This window comes from Phoca vitulina, unplaced genomic scaffold (assembly GCF_004348235.1).
Source record: "Phoca vitulina isolate PV1807 unplaced genomic scaffold, GSC_HSeal_1.0 scaffold2, whole genome shotgun sequence".
Taxonomy (NCBI): domain Eukaryota; kingdom Metazoa; phylum Chordata; class Mammalia; order Carnivora; family Phocidae; genus Phoca; species Phoca vitulina.
The window spans coordinates 75,977,944-75,996,812 of record NW_022589705.1 but is presented as its reverse complement, the minus strand read 5'-3'; the positions used below and the strand labels follow the sequence as shown (position 1 = coordinate 75,996,812).

Sequence of the window (18,869 nt, the reverse complement as noted above, 5' to 3'; positions counted from 1 at the left end):
CGCCCCTTCGGCTTGAGTGCTCGCCCACTGGGCGGTGCCATAATCTCGGAGCCTGTAGAAGGACCGGAGTCGTGACAGGCTCCGCCCCCACGGATAGACCCTTTTTCCGATTTGTTCTGGTGCCCGCGACCGGGAGAAGATGACACATCTATTGGCTGACGACATCTGACGGGCAGCAAACGGAGGGGGCCGCCCACCAGCGCTCGCGCGGTTCCTTCTGGGAGTTGTAGTCTCAGAGGCTCCATTCCCGGGGTGGCGCGGTGCGGACTCCGCGTCCCAGCATTCCCTGCGCGAACCCCGGAGCACTTCCGCCCTGTTGGTGAAGTGGGTGTCTCGGTGGGTGAGTCCGGGTGGCGGGGCGGGGGCAGCTGAGACTCAGGCTCTGGGCTGGAGGCTTAGGAGGTGGTGGTGTCCCAGGGAGGGCAGGGAAGGTGAGAGGGGAGAAAGAAGCTTTTCTGTGGGGGTGGGGGTGAGGGCGGCCAGAGGATGAAGCGTCCGGAGATGGGAAGGGTCATAGAGGGGTCGGGGATGAACGGGGAGATAGCACACCCTGGGAGTGAGGAGGGTCGTAGAAAGGTCTGTAGGTGAGGAGACCGAGAGAAGTTCTGGAGGCGGGAGAGTCCTAGAAGGGTCTGGAGACCACAGATGGGAGGATAGAGGGTTCTCGGGCCCTGGCAAGAAGTGAAGAGAAAAGGGCCTGAGCTTGAAGCCCGACCTTAAAAATAGTGTTCCAGCCTCTACCTGACCGCCTCGACAAACATAGCAGATTGATACCCCCTTACACTTCCCCTAATGGTTGTGACCTCTGGAACCCAGTAGGTGGGACTGGCTATTGTGTTCGGCCCCAAACCAGTGTCCCCTTTCCTTCTGCCTGATGGAAGTGAATGGCACCGTCGTCCACTTTAGCCAGGCACCCTCTGATTCCTCTTGCATTCTTCCACATCCAGGATCTTCAGATCCCTCTGTTTCCTTAATGTGTCCTGAATCAGCCAGCCCCTTTCTGGTCGGGGTTTTTGCTGAAGCCTCCCACCTATTCACCTCCCCAGCCTGGACAGACACATTGTAGCTAGCGTCATCTATTTAACCCACAAATCTGACTGTGCCCTCTGCTTAAAAACCTTGGCTCCCGTCGCCTGTAGAATTAAGTCCAGACACCTTAGCCTGATGGTCAAGACTCTTCATAAACTCTCTGCAGTCTAATCCTGTGCACCCCATGCTCCAGGACTGTTTGGTTTTCCCCATCTCTTGGGGAGGCTGTTTAGTTTTCCACTGTTATGTATGCTGTTCTCTCAGCTTAGAGTACACTTTCTCGCCCCATTGTCTGCCAAGAGAACCATTCTTCCAAGAACCAACTCGAATGTTACTTTGTTCAGTTCCCTTAAGCAGATTGAGTCACCCCCCAACCCCAGTTCCCACAGACCTCTTTTACTGCATTTACCACATTTGATCATAATTATCTGTGACTTTTTTTTTTTTTTTTTTTTTTGGGTCTCCTCCACTTGACCATAAGCATCTCCAGGACAGGGACAGTTTCCTAGTCACCTCCATTTCCTTATTGTCCAGCCCAGGGTTGTAAATAATACTTGATGTAAATCAAGTAAATCAGTAAACACTTGAATACTTGATGCATGTGTGAATAATGACAATCTAGGGTGAGCTTTGCTATACCACTCTTGAAGGCTGCTACTTCCGGTGGATTTCTAGGGGCATGAGCTTTTAGTCTTCTCCTGCCTGTCAGGGCTGTCTTTGCTGGGTGCTGATTCATTACCTATGGGAGTTTAAGCCAGGGGTGGCAAATACATAGAATGTGTGCTGCCACTTCTCCTTCCTGTGTCTGGTGGTTTTAGCTAATTGGTGACAACACATATTGACACGGGTTTCAGAGTCCTTAGTGCAATTGACTGAAGTTGGTGCTTTATGTGAAGCCCATTTGCTCTCCCTGGTTTAATCCCATTAAATGTGAGGTCAAGTTACTTTAAGCAGTAGCCTGGACCATCAGCCCAGTAAGCTTGACAGCCTTTGGGGACTCCTAGTTTCTTCTTTGGAAGTCACAGACCAGTCTTGGCTTTTGCCATGGGATTGGGGCAGATCTCTTACCAACTCACTGTTCAGTGGGTGGGCTCCTTGTGTCCACATCCACACTTAATACCCCAGGAGCCAGGATACCCCTCAGCTTCCCTGTGTTTGTAAAGGGATCCTGACCCAGTCAACACCGATCCCTCATTGCTTAGGGAGAATCTGTACCCTTTCTAGGTCTTCTGGGATATTGGAAGAGACCTTTGAGATCATTTAGCTGAAAGATGGTAAAGTGATGACAGCCCATGCTGAAAGAAGCCTGTCATCGTCCTCTATTTAGTCCTGGTGTTTGAAACAATTTTGAGTTGGTTGCCAATATTTAAAAATCCAGAGTTAGCTTCTCTTGGAAAAAATAGAAGGCCTGGGAACTGGGCCAGTGTTCTCTCTAGTGCTCCATAGTTAATCACAGCCCCCATTCCACTCATGTACCCATTTACATTCCCTGGCCCCTGTAGCCATTTAAATGTGTAGCCACTGATTCTAGTCTTCCTGTCCCTTTGCTCTGCTCCCATCATACTAATTGGGGAATCTGGGGCAAGCGCTGAGTAGGGTCAAGCTGTAAGCTGCAGAGGCCACATGACCTGTCCAAAGTCACACAGCTGATAATGGCATGAGTGGAACTGGAACCCTGATTTGCTCCCTCCTGCCTTAATGTTCTTTCCACTCTCATACCATCTTGTCAGGAGTTTGGATGATGGGCACACCTAGGGGAAGCTGTAGGGTGCAGTTAAGAAAAACGAGTGAAAGAATGAATCTTGGCTGAGTCCCAACTCTGCTGCTTGCTAGTTGTGTGACTTTAAGTGAGTCTTTTCATAGAAGCTCAGTTCCCTATATGTAAATTGAGGATGTGGACTCATATGTTACAGGATAATTATATTCTAAAGTCAGCACAGAAGGTGGAAATCACATTTAGCCAGAAATCACAGTCAGCTAGAAAATCCTTTGGCGAGGAGCCATTTAGAAACCAACACACTGTCTTTCAATAAGCTAACCAGCGCAGCTGGGTTTCCTTGTTTGAATGTCAGATGGAAGAGTTGGCCTGTGTTTCGGGACCGGCCGTATGAAACATACTTTGCTCACACCCTGGAAAGGAAGGCTTGAGGGAACTCAGACCACCCTGGGGACCAGGAAAGTCATGCTCATTCTGGAACAGACACCTAGTGAATGGAACTGACTGCACCGTTTAAATTACGTGCTTTCTTTCTCCTTCCGGTGTTCGCGTGCAGTTTCACACGTGTAAGTTACAGATCAGTGTAGTACAGCTCCACACCAATCACACCTCGCTTGCTTGCCCGGAGGATTCAGTGAGATTATGAAGGTGGAACATTTAGCAGCAGGCTGGCGCCTCATGGGCACTCAGTAGATGGGTACTCTTTGAGATTGCTGATCCTCGAGTGGCCCGGATACTCCTGGTCATCTTAGGACTGTTGAATGCCCTTGTCTGTTTTTTTCCGTCAGCTCTGTGTAAAGTCACCCTGCTATTTGCTGACTTTATTGACCTCCCTCTGTGGATAGGCCACTATTCATTACCTGTCTAAGAGAGTAGCAGAAAAAGCTTTCAGATTTTTATTTGAAACTAACCTTTGGGACTTTCAAGTCTTCCCAGAAGAAAATACCTATTACCTGAGACCCTGGGCTTTGGGCCTGGCAAAACTACTAATTGCCTATTTTGTTGTAATGTTCTCTCGGTGCAGGAGCACAGACTTCTTTGCTTGCTTATTGACTGTCTCTCTCATGAGAGTGTAACTTTCATGAAGGTAGAGACCGTCTGTCCCAGTTACTGGTGGCTCTCCAGCTACCAGTACGGTATGGGTGCACAGTAGGACTCTGTAAATGACTGGTGGTGAATGACTTGTGCAAGAGAGCGCCACAGATGGTTTTGGGCTAGTGCATGATTAAGGCTGTGGTTAAAAAAGAAATTTCATGAAGAGTTAATTCTTTAGCTTAGTATAAATGATGGACCTTCTGTAGCCCAGTAGGCTTTTGATGTACCAGATTTACCATTTTCATAAAAGGCAACAAAACTGCCAATGGCCCTGCTATTTATTAGGCACTGTGGATACAGAAATGGGTAAAATAGAGTCCTGGCCCTAATAATACAATGCAGTGGGGCTGTCAGAGGTCAGAACAGAGAACTACAATGGTGTAGAAGGACACCTATATTAGAGGCATGTGCCAACTGCTTTGGGAACATGGGCGTGGGGCGGTGATTCTGGGAGAGCAGGGATGGGGGCAGGGCATGACAAGGGCATGACCTGGTAGCTGAAGGACAAAGAGGAGGTTGCCAGGTGCTCATGAGTTTTGTTCCTAGCCTCCTTGTGTATGTGGAGGTCTTCACGATGAGGCTTTATTTTGCATCGCCCTTGCCTTGTTTCTGGGCAGTCCAGTCAGATGGCCTAAAATCTAAATACTAACCCCCTCCCTTCTCAGTTCAGCTGTGTCATTCCCACTTGGGGGTAGCCAATAGCCTCCTTTGAATGGGTGTTTTTTATGTCATCTGGATTTGTTGGGAATGACACAAAGAGCTCATTTTTCCAGATAAGCCAGCATGAGTGTCGTCAGTCTTCATTGTGTAAAAGAAGCAACCCCAGATGTCCACTCCGCAAGCATTTACTGAGAGCCTCCTGTGCATCGTGTGCCATGCTTATTTCGGGGGTGGGGGAGGGAAGGGGCAAACTATAGTCCTGCCCTCTGGCTGTCATCCATCTGGGGCCACACATACACACACCCCTGTAACACAACATAGAATGTGGCCTGTGTGACATTGATGGAAATAAAGAGAAGAGAATTCCTTCTGGCATGAGCAAGAAGGTCATTAAAAAAAAAAATCTAGTATGTGCAGCAGGGGATTAATTATAACCCTTGCTTCATGACACGTCACCATCATGAGCTGACCATTGTCTGTTTATTGAGCGCTTCCTGCGTGTGCTGAGCACTGTGCTAGGAAGCTTATGATCTCGTGGGTACGAGAACAACGGAGCAAATGTAGGTGGCATAGAAGCTGGTGGCACAGGAAGGACTGAATCTTGTTTCAGGGCACAGGGAGGGCCTCTCGGAAAAAGTATAATTGAAGCTGAGACCTAGCTAGGTGAAGAAAGGGAGAACACTTCCCAAAGGAGACTGCCGGCAGCCCGTGGGAGGGTTCAGAGGGTGTGCGGCTGGAACGCCCTGACCAGCGGGAGTGTGGCAAAGAGATGAGGTGGGGACGTGGGCAAGGTTCGCACTTGATCCTGAGGGATGTGGGAGGTCACCCGAGGGTGTTTAGCAGGAAGTGACCTGGTCAGACTTGGAGCTAGTCTGGTTGTTGTGTGAAGAACCCCAGGTTGGGGTGAGGGGAGAGCAGGCAGGGACATGAGTTAGAAGGCTGATGCAGTGAAAAGCATGGCTACTCACTGGCTCGAAGTGGTGGCATTGGGGGTGTAGATTCCTAGAAGGCCAGGAGGGCACAGCTTGGTGATGAATTGGATGTGGGGGATGTTGGAGAGAGATGATGACCAGGTTTCTGGTGTGGGTAACTTGATAGAAGGTGGTGCCTTGGGGCGCCTGGGTGGCTCAGTCGGTTGGGTGTCTGTCTTTGGTCCAGGTCATGATCCTAGGGTCCTGGGATCGAGCCCCTCATTGGGTTCCCTGCTCAGTGGGGAGCCTGCTTCTCCTCCTCTCTCTCCCCTTCCCCCCTGCTTGTGTGTTCTCTCTCTCTCTCAAATAAACAAAGAAAATCTTAAAAGAAAAAAAAGAAGGTGGTGCCTTGGCAGGGTGGAGAGCTCCAGAAGGACAGGTTTGTGGGAGAAAAAGATGAATTTAGTTTGTGGCCCACTGAGTTTGAGGTGCCTAGTAGACAGTCAAGTGGAAATGTCCTGTAGATGGTTGGATTTGGGGTCTGGAGATCTGGTGGCAGGTCCTGGTGGGAGTTTTGGAAGTCATCAGTTTTGAGATGGTGAAAAATGCCAAATGGATGGGTTGACCAAGAGGGGGTATGGAGTGAAAGGATTTTGTGAGGAGAGCACCCTTAGGGGAAAGTTGAGGCCTGGGAAACAAGGCCTTATGGAGGGGGTGACATTTGGAACCCAGCTTGAGGAAAGGTCAGACTTTGGGCATGCGTAGAGGAAGGCAGGCATGCTTAATGATGAAGGCCTTGATGCCAGAATACAGTGTTCTGGCACATCCCAGAGGACTTCGTACTGTGCTGTCCTCCAAGGCATGCTGCCTGCTGGCTTGGGTGCCCGCTTATGCATATTCCTCTCTTAGCACCCCTGCCCCAGGCAAAGGCAGTGGAAGGTACGGGGGTCCTCTTACACTGTCCCTTGTTTCTCTGCCTTCAGAGCCTTGGGGAGCGTTGCCTCTCCTAGGAGCCCCTTGAAGGACACGCCTTAGATGCAGGAAGACGTTAAACAAGAACAGTCCAGCTGAAGCGAGGTATCCAGGACCAACCATGGCCGTGGCCCTAGAACCCCAGACCCAGGCCTCTCCCCGACCGGAGCCTGAAGAACTCCTGATTGTGAAATTGGAGGGGGACTCGTGGAGATCAGAATCCAAACTCCGGGAGGAGAACCGTGACCCCGTCCCTGGCCCCGAGGCCTCCCGCCAGCGCTTCAGGCAGTTCCGGTACAGGGATGCGGCGGGACCGCATGAAGCCTTCAGCCAGCTCTGGGCGCTCTGCTGTCGCTGGCTGCGGCCGGAGATCCGCCTCAAGGAGCAGATCCTGGAGCTGCTGGTGCTGGAGCAGTTCCTGACTATCTTACCCAGGGAGGTCCAGGCCTGGGTGCAGGCGCGCCACCCTGAGAGTGGCGAGGAGGCAGTGGCCCTGGTGGAGGATTGGCACCGAGAAGTCCGGGCTGCAGGCCAGAGGGTGAGGCAAACAGTCTGTCCCCCAAGGAGCGGGTCAGGCAAGGCGGCGGGGCTGTGACTAGCTTAATAATTGCCGAAACCGTGGCGGTAATAATCGTGATTGTTGTTGTTATTGACCGGCTGACATTTACTGAGCACTGCTGTAAACCTGATACTGTTCTCAGTGCTTTCCATGTATTAACTCATCTAATCCTGTCAAAGGTTTAATGAGATCAGTACTGTTACCCTGATTTTACCGATGAGGAAACTGAGGCAGAGGACAGCTAGGTGGTCGGCTTGAGGTCACACAGCCCCAGACAACAGAGCATGTTCAGGCAGCCTGATGCTGAAGGCCACGTTCAGAACCACTGCCCAGATTGCCTCCTGGGACTGTATTCACAGTGTGCATGATTTGTATTATGATTCACATGTGATGAAATCTTTGGGTGCTTATAGCAGAAATCTGGGTGGACAGACGTAGCATCATCATCCTCATTGTGTAGATTAAACTAAGGCCCCCAAACTCAGGTGGCTTGCAGAGCTCAGTAAGAACCAGAGCCTAAACGTAGATCCTCAGGTTCCAAGTTCGATGTTCTTTCTACGACACGACAGATGCCTCATCTGCCAGACCGTGGGAACTAAAATACCTCTGAGGTATGAGGCTCAAATGGGTTAGTAACTGACATTTCCTGAACACTCACTGTGTGTCAGATACCATTCTCAGCTTTCTATATGTATTGCTCATCTCATCAACACAGCAGCCCAAGAAGGTAGGTGCTGTTCTGCCACCATTTTTCAGCTGTGTGAGTAGAGGCTCAAAGAGGTAAGGAACTTGTCTAGATTTATATAAGTAAGTGGTAGAGCCAAGATAAGGGAAGTGAAGGCATCGTGGATTTAACATTCACAGTTTCAACAGTTTGCAAGAGACTGAAGGCCCATGATGTCATTGATAATTTTTCTGTGGCACCATTTTTTTTTTGAATCCTGCTTTTGGGGCTGGCATATGTAGAGCAAAGTCCTTGAGCTGGCTCTGGGCTGAGCCAGCCGCCCAGAACCTTCACCTCAGCATAACCCTGTTGCTTCCCCTTGTTATGTGGTCAGTAGTTTTTTGATGTTACAGTTAATCACATTTTGTTGGGGGGAAATTATAGGTTTGAGAACATCCCTTGCAAATGGCAGGGGTTTTCTGTAAAAGGTAAAGCTCTGGACAGATGTGAGATCAGGGGAAGAAAGGTTTGTGGTCTGTGGGTTGGCTTTTTGGATTCCTTTACAAACTGAAGACACGGCAAGTGTCCTATTTGAAGTTACAGAACTAAGTATGAGAGAGTGTACCTTATTTGAATATGCCAGCCCACCCTCCCATATTATTTCTTGTAAAGAAACCAGCTATTCATCTTAAGTAGCAGTGAAAAAACAAATGGAAGTCTTAGGACTTCAGAGCTGGAAGATGAAGACCTTGAGACTCAGAGATGAGAATCAATTTAAATCAGGGTCTTTATGACTCTTCATCTGTAAAATGAGAGGGTTGGATTAGACCAAGAGTTCTCAAATTATACCCCTATGAGCTGAGGTGAGGTTGAACTGCTTCTAAAATTGGAAAAAAAAAAAAAAAGTAAGGGAATGGAACGTTCTCTATGATGTATTATCTTCTGTGACTTTTATTTTTATTTTTTAACTTTCTTCCTGCTCTTGAGTGCTCACACATGGCCAAGCAAATGGATAAGTAGCAGAGGAGCTCCCTGCCCCCACAGATGTTACAGCTTGTGATTACATTGCAGGATACCTGACTCAGTTACATTTTCTGCAAGTGAAAATTTTCCAAGACTTAACCAGCTAACTAGGTTCCTCAGAGAGAACTGCCTGGAAAAGGCGGTGCTGCTGGGCTAAATGTCCAAGATATTTTCCTTAAAGAGATCTTTCGGCTCTGCTATTGGGTGGGTTTTGGCTTGTTGATTCTGTCGTCACCTCTTCCAGAACCTCTCTCCCCATCAGGTGCATAGGCATGTAAAAAAAAATAGACTTCATTTCTTAGAGCAGTTTTAGGTTCACAGCCAAACTGAGCAGAAAGTGCCCAGATTTCTCATATGCCCCCTGTCCCCCCCAGCCCACATGCACATCATTCCCCACCTGTCATGATCGGTAAACTTACATGGACACGTCATTATCACCCAAAGTCCCTAGTTTACATTGGATGTCACTCTTGGGGTTGTACATTGTGTGGATTTTGACAAATGTATAACAACATGTATCCACCATTATAGTATCATACAAGGTAGTTTCACTGCCCTAAAAATCCTCTGTGCTCTGCATATTTATCCTTCCCTTCCCCAAACCCCTAGCAACCACTGATCTTTTTACTGTCTTCATAGTTTTGCCTCTTCCAAGGTGTCACCTAGTTGGAATCATGCAGGATGTACGTGGCCTTTTCAGATTGGCTCTTTCACTGAGTAATGCATTTAAAGTTCCTCCATGTGTCTTCATGGCCTGATAACTCATTTCTTTTTAGCACAGTAATATTCCATCATCTGGATGTACTGCAGTTTATTCACCTACTGAAGGACATCTTGGGTGCTTCCACGTTTTGGCAATTAGGAGTAAAACTGCTATAAACATCCATGTGTAGGCTTTTGTGTAAACATCCATGTGTAGGCTTTTGTGTGGTGCACAGGCATTTTTGGTGGATTCTTTATTCATCCATACCCCAACTAGTATTCTGTTGATTCTTTCCTTCTCCTTGTTGAATCTCCTTTCTGTGTCTACAGTTGCCATCCGTGGAATCAGAATCTTTGCTTAGGTGTGGCAGTAGTTGGAGGAGCTCGGGCTGGGAGGGAGGATTGTTATGGAGTCTAGTCACACAATTTCTCTGCGGATGGTAAGATTATAGCTATAACAAAGAGAGGTTGATTTGTTTTTTCCTTAAACAACCATGGAAGAAGGTTGTAAGCAGATGTTTTCTCCCTGTGAACCACAGAGGACATTGGTGGATGGCCTCATCTGGAATGGCTTTTTATGCTTATGGCCCATTCCTATATATCTTAAGGATAAACATCCCCGTTTTGGGGAGAAGATTGGAGTTTTCAGATCAGCCAAAAGATTTTTGGAGTTATAGGTTTCACAAACTCAATAAGTCGATGAAGGTGGATGTTATTATTTTGAATCAAAAAATAAGGTTCAGAGCAATGTATATAATTGCTATGTTTTATATAAAAATAGGGAAGAAGTAAGAGTCTGTATTCATAGATGCTTATATATACAGAAACTGAAAAGATGCAGAACAGTGGTTTCCTGTGGGGAGGAGTGGGGAGAAGGAAGACACTGGGCAGATGGGATGGGCTGTTTTCACTAACTAGACCTTCATAGTTTCTATTTTTGAAACCACCTGAGTATTGAAAATACCTACGGAAAACATTGAAACACATTTTTTAAAGTTTCTGTAAGGCAATGAGGTTGTTACATTGTTGGGGTTTTAGGGGGGGGAATAACATCTCCACCTCCATCTCTGAATTTGGAACCAACAGACGGATAAGAAATGAGCTTTATGACTGATAATGCTGAGTTGGGTACTGTCCTCTCTTAATTGATTATTCCTTCTTATTTTATATATGTGCTCTCTGTCTCTGAGGGCTTTTCTGCCTGAACTTCTGCATTGAAGTCGAAATTACCACTTCTGTTTTCCTTTTGAATTACAGTGCCTCCTCCCTGCTTCTCCTTCTGTTTTAAGAGTAGATGGACCTCTCTCAAACAGCACGTACTTTTATTCCATTTTAAAATTCCATCTGTGGTTGTTTGCCTCTCCTTTCTCTTATATTTATTTTTGAATTTTCCTTGCCTCGCAGCAGGAATATTTAGAGCAATTATATTTAAAGTTATTGTTATATCTGTTTTTATCTTTTGACAGATACCTGGTTAACTTTTATCTTTTTTTGATACCTTAAAAATGAAACCACCTGTTTGTGATGTCTAGAGATTATGTTTTAATGTCATAAAATCATGTTACATGATTTATCTCTTTATGATTCAAAAATGTCTGGAACAGTAGCAGCCTCATTGAGACACTTGCTTAGCCTCCCTTTGTTGAACAAAACAGTAGCCATTTGGTGGTATCAATGCTGGTCTCTTTACTCACGTCGGTCTCATGGCTTTGTTGTCATACTTTGAGTCATCTTTGGATCTTAAAATGGGCCTGTGAACTTCTGGACCACAGCTGTACTCAAAAGAGAATTCCCTGCCCTAGCAAAATTGGTCTTATTGAACTGATGATTGGGAATTTTGACTGTCTGTGTGTAGGAACTGGACTTGTGTGCAGAAGAGACCAGGTCCTTAAAGGCAATGCAAGAATCTCAGCGTTGTCAGCTGCAGCCAACGAATCACTGGCCCGAGGCACAGTGCCAGAAGCAGTGGGTGAAGAATTCATGCCCTGACCTTTCCAAGCATCTAGACACCAAGATGGTGCCACAGCCCTTGAAAGAGAGTGGTGAGTACCAAGGATCAGGGAAAAGGAGGGAAGAGAGGAGACGGTTAGAGTGGGTAAGGAAGGGTGCACGGGGAGGAGGGATGTGAGGAATTCAAGACAAGGGGTAGAATAGTGTCTGATGGCCACGCTGCGAGGTAAGGCAGGTGAGCATCGTGCAAGAAGAGGAAGCTCCGAGCGATGCTGGCACGCCCCATTGAGCTGAGTCACGCAGCATGTTCAGGTCGGCTTGGGGCCAGGTGGCGATCATAGGAGTTTGAGCTGGCATCTTACACACGGCCCTCTCTCAGGCCTGCTTCGGAACCAGACACTCCAGAAGGGAAGTAAAAGGGGGAAATCTGCCCTGGCTAGCCAGGCAGTCTCAGCTTGAGGCAAGCGTGGCCCTTGGAAACCTGGACCTGGGAGGGGATGGTTTTTGGGAACCAGAGCTTGGGTTTCAGAGACTTTTTCTTCTCCTCAGCTGTCCTCACTCCCCGAGTCCCTACTCTCCCGAAGATGGGGAGTGTTGGAGATTGGGAGGTGACAGCCGAGTCCCAGGTAAGCTGCTGTTTGTCCTTTCTTTCCTGTCCTGACTTCTCCTGGGCCTGTGCCCCTGTGTCCCTCCCCTCTCTCTGTGGCCTGCCCTCAGCAGAAGGGCATGTGTTGGAGGGCGTTAGCCGCTGCCCCCCGGCCCCCGGTCTGCTGGGCCTCTCCTCAGTCATGCTGCTCCTTACGATGCTGGTCTCACACATGGTCTCCCTGTGTCCGTGACCTTTCCTGGGGCCTGCTAGGGTTCCCAGGCTGTTTTCAATTGCCGTCCTTGTCTTGTACATCTCACAGGAAGCCCTGGGCCCTGGCAAACACGCCGAGAAGGAGTTCTGCAAGGACCCCCCAGGAGACGGGTGTGGGAACGGTGTGCCCCTAGGTAAGGAAATAGTTCCCTCTCAGGAAGATCTTGTCTGGTTTCTGGTACACTCAGTTCCCGAAGATTGTCTCGTCGCTCCCTTAAGACTTGTGGCTCTAGGAAGTCTGGCACTTGAGACACAGGAAGAAGACATGCTCTCTGTGGCCAGCACTGGTGGCAGGGATGGAGTGGGGGGCGTGGGGTCTGCCTGCATAGAGAGGCTGGCGGTTGGCTTCCAAGAGCCTGCCCTCTTGGGGCTCATTTCCTCAGTACATTGACCACGGCGGTCCTAGGCTGTCTCAGAAACCCAGTCCTTTCTGCAGCAAACAGGGTCCATCTCTCAGGGGCAGACTCCAGTGAGCTGAACCCATGAGACTGATGCACTAAACCACAGTGAGAAGTAAGCATCACAGGGCTCGAAGCACTTGAAGCCCACGCTGCCTGCACCTGTCTCTAGCGCATCTCCAGGGAGCCAAACAAAACGAACCATTTCCCTGCAGAGCCTGGGGTCAGTGTGCGGGGTTAGACACGAGAAGGGGATAAAGTGGAAGACACTGCTAGGTGTGCCTCCTCAGGGGAGCTAAGGGGAGACACGGGAAGCTTGTTGGCACCTTTCCTGACAGCAGAACTCCTTTTTTACATAAACCATGATATCTGGGTAAGATAGTGTTCACAGCAAACTTTGGGAAATGCTGAACCAAGTAAGCCTAAAGTTTCTTGTAGCTCTCAGCTACTTCTGATATAGTTTTCTTCAAATATTTATTTTAATTAAAGGCTTCCTGTTTTGTTAGGGCTAGGAGCTGTTGGGACAGCAGTCCTTTACACATAGCTGCTAAGTGTTTTAAAAAATAAGGAAATGTATTTTCTCACGTTTTTGGAAGTCCAGTGGAAGGCATGCTCCAACCACAGTGCAAAGTGGCTCAGCAGTGTCATGGTGGACCTAGGTTCTTTCTCTCTGCTCTGCCGTCCTCAGTGTCTGCTTCCCACTGGAGTGTCATGTGTCATAATCAAAAGATAGATGCCAATGTCAGTTGAGCTCACAAGTTTCTTAGCAAGAGACACACACAAGCACACACACACAGCAAATGAGTGAGAGAGAGGAAGACCTTTTCTCCAGCCATTAAATTCATTCTGGTTGGGCCAGTTTAGGCCAGGTGTCCATCTGTGGACCAGTAACACTCACTCTTTGTGTTATGTCTCATAACTACAACAAAGAAAGCAAGTGAAGAAAGCAAACAGGTCAGTTAACTTGGGGAATTGGCGTGGGAATTTCTCATTAGCCTCATGCAGGGAAATGATCTCTTTCAGGGGCATTTTGGACAAATGCTCTGCTCAGTGTATCATTTCTACTTAATCATTTCTCTTCTTTCTTTTGTTTGAGTTCCCCCAGTTTCAAAACCAAGTGTCAACTGCCAGCGAGAGCAAGGACCAGAATTTTGGCGTCCAAGCTTTATAAATTCCGGAAAAAGGAGCAGTGCAGATTACAACCCAGGTAATGAGCCAATAAGACCAGCTCAGTCATTGGCCTGGAGAGACTCAAAGGCCTGGGAGGAACCATACCAGTGGGACACGGAGGACATGAAGGTCTCGGGTGTGCACTGGGGCTACGAGGAGACCAAGACTTTTCTGGCAATTTTGAGTGAGTCTCCTTTCTCTGAAAAGCTCCGGACTTGTCACCAGAACCGCCAGGTGTACCGGGCCATTGCAGAGCGGCTGAGGGCTCGGGGCTTCCTGCGGACCCTGGAGCAGTGTCGCTACAGGGTCAAAAACCTCTTACGGAATTACCGGAAAGCCAAGAGCAGCCACCCACCAGGGACCTGCCCCTTCTATGAGGAGCTGGAGGCCCTGGTGAGGGCCCGGACGGCCATCAGAACCACAGATGGCCCAGGAGAGGCCATGGCACTCCCCAGGCTGGGGGATAGCGATGCAGAGATGGATGAGCAGGAGGAAGGAGGCTGGGGGCCTGAGGAAACAGCAGAAGACTGTAATGGTGATGACCTGGCCACTGATGAATCTGTCCAGGAGCCCAGGATTCCAGGGGGCCCAACTCTGTTCCAGAGTCGTATTGGTAAGAACAAGGGGGTGTCGTGGATCCAGATTCCAACTCTCCTGCCAGCCAAACCTCTGCTCCCTGACTTCAGGGCATAGACTGGATTGCAGGTCTAGATTGATGCCACTGGAGTAAGGTGTTAAGTTCCTTTGGTTGTCCCCAAACTCCTACTCTTGCCTCCTATGATCAGTTTCCTAAAATGAGTTTTTTTAGCTATAAAAGCAAACTTTTAAAACCTTAAGGAAGCTTAAAGAGCTAATTCAGTATCAGGTGAGCCTTGAACAATGCAGGGTTAGGATACTGATCCTCTGCTCAGTCGAAAATATATGTATAACTTTTGACTCCCCCCAAATTTAACTACTAATAGCGCATATTGTGGACCACAAGCCTTATTAGTACCGTAAATAACACTTTATATATGTATTATATACTGTATTCTTACAATAAAGTAAGCTAGAGAAAAAATGTTATTAAAATCATAAGGAAGAGAAAATACATTTACAGTACTGTACTGTATATAAAAACCCAAATCTGTGTATTAGTGGATCCGTGCAGTTCAAACCCACGTTGTTCAAGGGTTAGCTGTATTTGCCAGAGTGTGTCACTAAGAGTATGGGGATGGTTATTGTGTTACGAGTGAACTTTTAATTTTAATGTGTAATGAGCACATCAACCGGTGATTTCACAGACAGTAAATTTAGGTAAAGAAAGATACTGAGTGAGATATTTAATATGTAACATAAATCATGATGGTATAGAGTTGAACACGTGACATTTGGGAAATACCCAATCACTGTACAAGTGGAAACACGGAAGCCCAAGAGATGAAGTGTCTTGTCTAAAGATAGGCAGTGAGGTAGGGGCAGAGTCAGGATCAGAGCCCAGATCTTCTGCCTCCAGTTTTATGTGGTTTTCCCCTCCACCATGCTTCCCACCTGGGCTGCATCATTTACCTGCAGAGGACCTGAGAACAGACCACCTCCTTTTCATTCCTCCACAAAAGGAAAGGGCATCCTCACGTGGATGCTATTGCAAGATTGTTTGAAGTCCATTTATGTCTAGGGATTCTCAGTTACCATGTTTGTTAAGAGAAAAGTTCATAAAATATTAGAGGATGTGTATGGCATGGACATAGAGAAAGTCTCTTGGATCCCAGCTTGAGGCTTAACCCACACCAGTCAATTGAAGCCAGAGGAGTGGGGTCACCTGGTATAATGTGGCCACCTGAGTCCTCTTCAGCTAAGACTCAAGAATTAATGGAAACTCTTAGAAGGGGGCGGGGTGGGAGGCCGTGGCATACCTCTGAGAAGCAAGGGAATAGTCTTTGCTGGGGCCCCGGGTGCCAGGAAAATTTCTGAGGGGCCTGTGTTCTAGGCATTTGGTGGGGCAGGGGACCCTGAACCCTGATGACCAAGGCACGTCTCATTATGCCTCACAGTTCTGAACTCTTCACTCCTGACAGCAGGTGTGCACTGGGGCTACGAGGAGACCAAGGCCTTCCTGACCATTCTCAGTGAGTCTCCTTTCTCTGAAAAGCTTCGCACCTGTCACCAGAACAGCCAGGTGTACCGGGCCATCGCAGAGCGGCTCTGTGCACAGGGCTTCCTGCGGACCCTGGAGCAGTGTCGCTACAGATTCAAAAACCTCCTTCGAAGCTACCGGAAAGCCAAGAGCAGCCACCCACCAGGGACGTGCCCCTTCTATGAGGAGCTGGACTCCCTGATGAGGGCGCGGACGGCCGTCAGAGCCATGGGAACCCTCAGGGAGGCAGCAGTTCTCCCTAGGTCCGGGCAGAGCAGTACCGAGGCTGATGACCAGCAGGCCTGGGATGAGATGGCAGATGAAGATGCCATCAAATCTCCAGTCCCACGTCCTAATACCCCAGACACCGGTAAGCTGGGAGTAATTTGATGCCCACAAAATCCAGAAGCATGCAGGGAGAGCAAGGGGGCCAGCTCATTTCTTGTTTGTTTCTGAACTATAAGGGAGAATGGAAATGAATAGGAAAAGCATTGTGATTTGCTTAGATAATTCAGTCTCTAGCTTTGTGTAATCCCCCAAATGAGATAAGCAGTATCAAGATCTTGATTTTACTGGGATTTATCTGGGAAATTACAGAGTTTATTCAATTTCCCATGACACAGGCTATTTGGAATGTGCTAGAAGAAGGAAGTGTTCAGTATTGAGTAGAGGGATGGGGGAGTTGGCCAGAGACTGATGAGCTGGCTGTGTGGCCTGGGCCTCATGACTCTGTTGGTGAGGTCACCATGTTCTAGGCTCCGCTTTCTGCTTTGCAGGTCAGAAATTTACATATGCACCAAAAGTTGATCAGTTTCATGTTAGTCATATTACAAGATGTGAACAGAAAATATGTGATATAAATTCATGTTAAATTCACAAGACACAAGGTCCATAAATAGATGTTAACTAATGAATGAAGAAAAACTGCATTTCTGTCTGTTTTAGGGTTTGAGATGAAGCATAAGGATGAAGACCAGATTTTGGAGCAGGATATTTTTGAGGATTTGCCTGGAGCTTTATCAAATTGTACTAGAGAGGATGTTTGCCACCCTCCTGACTGGGGGCAAGACAGTGAAAATGAAGGTGAAGGTGAAGGGCACTGGGGAAACACCCCCCAGGAGCAGTGGGAAGAATGTTCTTCTGAAGAGGACTTAGAAAAACTTATCGACCATCAAGGCCTGTACTTGGCAGAGAAACCCTACAAGTGTGATACATGTGTGAAGAGCTTCAATCGGAGCTCCCACTTCATCGCCCACCAGCGGATCCACACAGGTGAGAAGCCCTACAAATGCCTTGAATGTGGGAAAAGCTTTAGTGACCGCTCCAACCTCATTACCCATCAGAGAATCCACACTGGAGAGAAGCCCTACAAATGCCTTGAATGTGGGAAAAGCTTTAGTGATCACTCCAATCTTGTCACCCACCAGAGAATCCACACAGGGGAAAAGCCCTATAAATGTGGGGAATGTTGGAAAAGTTTCAACCAGAGCTCAAACCTCCTGAAACATCAGAGAATCCACTTGGGAGGCAATCCTGACCATTGCAGTGAGCCTGGGGAAAACTTGGGCCCAAGCCCATCCTTCAATGCTCACTGCAGGAGCTCTACAGAAGAGACATCTCTTGAACAACCTCAGAGTGCCAGTAAGAACTTGAATTCTGGCCCACACAGCACCAACTCAGGGGAAAAGCTTTACCAGTGTTCTGACTGTGGAAGAACCTTCTCTAAGAGCTCTGCCCTCATCAGCCACCAAAGAATCCATACGGGAGAGAAACCATATGAATGTGCTGAATGTGGGAAAAGCTTCAGTAAGAGCTCCACGCTGGCTAACCACCAGCGAACCCACACGGGGGAGAAGCCGTACAAGTGTGTGGACTGTGGGAAGAGCTTCAGTGAGCGCTCTAAGCTCGTCACACACCAGAGAGTGCACACGGGAGAGAAGCCCTACAAATGCCTTGAGTGTGGGAAGTTCTTCCGTGATCGTTCCAACCTCATCACTCACCAGCGGATTCACACGGGAGAGAAGCCTTATAAGTGCAGAGAGTGTGGGAAGTGTTTTAACCAGAGCTCTAGTCTGATTATTCACCAGAGAATCCACACTGGGGAGAAACCCTACAAGTGCATGGAGTGTGGGAAAGACTTCAACAATAGCTCCCACTTCAGTGCCCACCGGAGAACTCATGCGGGAGGGAAGGCATCATAGGAGACGCCCCCCCCACCCCGCCACAACAGCAAAAGAGAAAAATGTATATTTAAATCTCCGATCGTAAGATGTATGCTAGAAACTTACCCAGTTTTTAAGCTTGGTGTATACCCAGGGAAGCTATCTTGGTATAATCCAGGTTATTTGGAAGTGAATTACAAATGCTAAGGATCCAGATTTGAAGGCACTTTTTTTCAATTTTAAAAATTTTTAATTTTTAAATTTTTTTAATTTTTAATTTTTAACTTAAATTCAATTTAGTTAACATATACTGTATTGTTTGTTTCAGGGGTGGAATTTAGTGATTCATCAGTTGCGTATAACACCCAGTGCTCATTCCATCAAGTGCCCTCCTTCATGCCCATCACCCAGTTACCCCAGCCCCCATCCCCCACCTCCCCTCCAGCAACCCTCAGTTTGTCTCTTATGGTTTGAAGGCACTTTTCTTAAGTGTAATTTGTTTTTCTCCTATAAAAATCCCCCATGCAGTCTTCAGGCTGTCTTTACATTTGCTGTCATGGGAGGACTTTATCAGTGTTTGAGCCGGACTGATAACGTAGGGGATTAGAGGTAAATCCAAGGCCCCAAGCAGTGATTCCAGACCTCACTGTGCCTTTACACTGTCACCAGGTACACACGGTCCGTTGGCACACGTCAGCAAATTCTCATAATGGCAGGTTTCAGCTGGGGCGTGTCCATACAGAAGAACTTTTGAGATGGGGGAGAGAGGGCATAATTGGGAATCTGGCTTGAAGCAGACCACCATGACCTCAGCAAAGAGGAGGAACATCAGTGATGTCATTACTAAATATTAATAATAGCAAATGTAGCCAGTATTTATTG

The 18,869-nt window shown here is 47.8% G+C and overlaps 1 protein-coding gene across 4 annotated transcripts; it reads left to right on the top strand.

Moving 5' to 3' along the window:
• Positions 1-278: 278 nt before the first annotated feature.
• Positions 279-18,208, top strand: ZSCAN20 (zinc finger and SCAN domain containing 20). 4 transcript variants are annotated; one of them, XM_032388397.1, is made up of 8 exons: positions 279-340; positions 6,396-6,922; positions 11,188-11,374; positions 11,832-11,908; positions 12,191-12,275; positions 13,636-14,322; positions 15,770-16,195; positions 16,771-18,208. In XM_032388397.1, the coding sequence occupies exons 2-8, from the start codon at positions 6,506-6,508 to the stop codon at positions 18,024-18,026; spliced, it is 3,135 nt and encodes a 1,044-aa protein (XP_032244288.1). In that variant the 5' UTR covers positions 279-340; positions 6,396-6,505; the 3' UTR covers positions 18,027-18,208. The 4 variants fall into 4 exon arrangements, with proteins under 4 accessions (XP_032244288.1, XP_032244261.1, XP_032244270.1 ...); XM_032388370.1 differs by having other exon boundaries at positions 15,767-16,195; XM_032388379.1 differs by having other exon boundaries at positions 290-336; positions 15,767-16,195.
• The last annotated feature ends 661 nt before the right edge of the window (positions 18,209-18,869 follow it).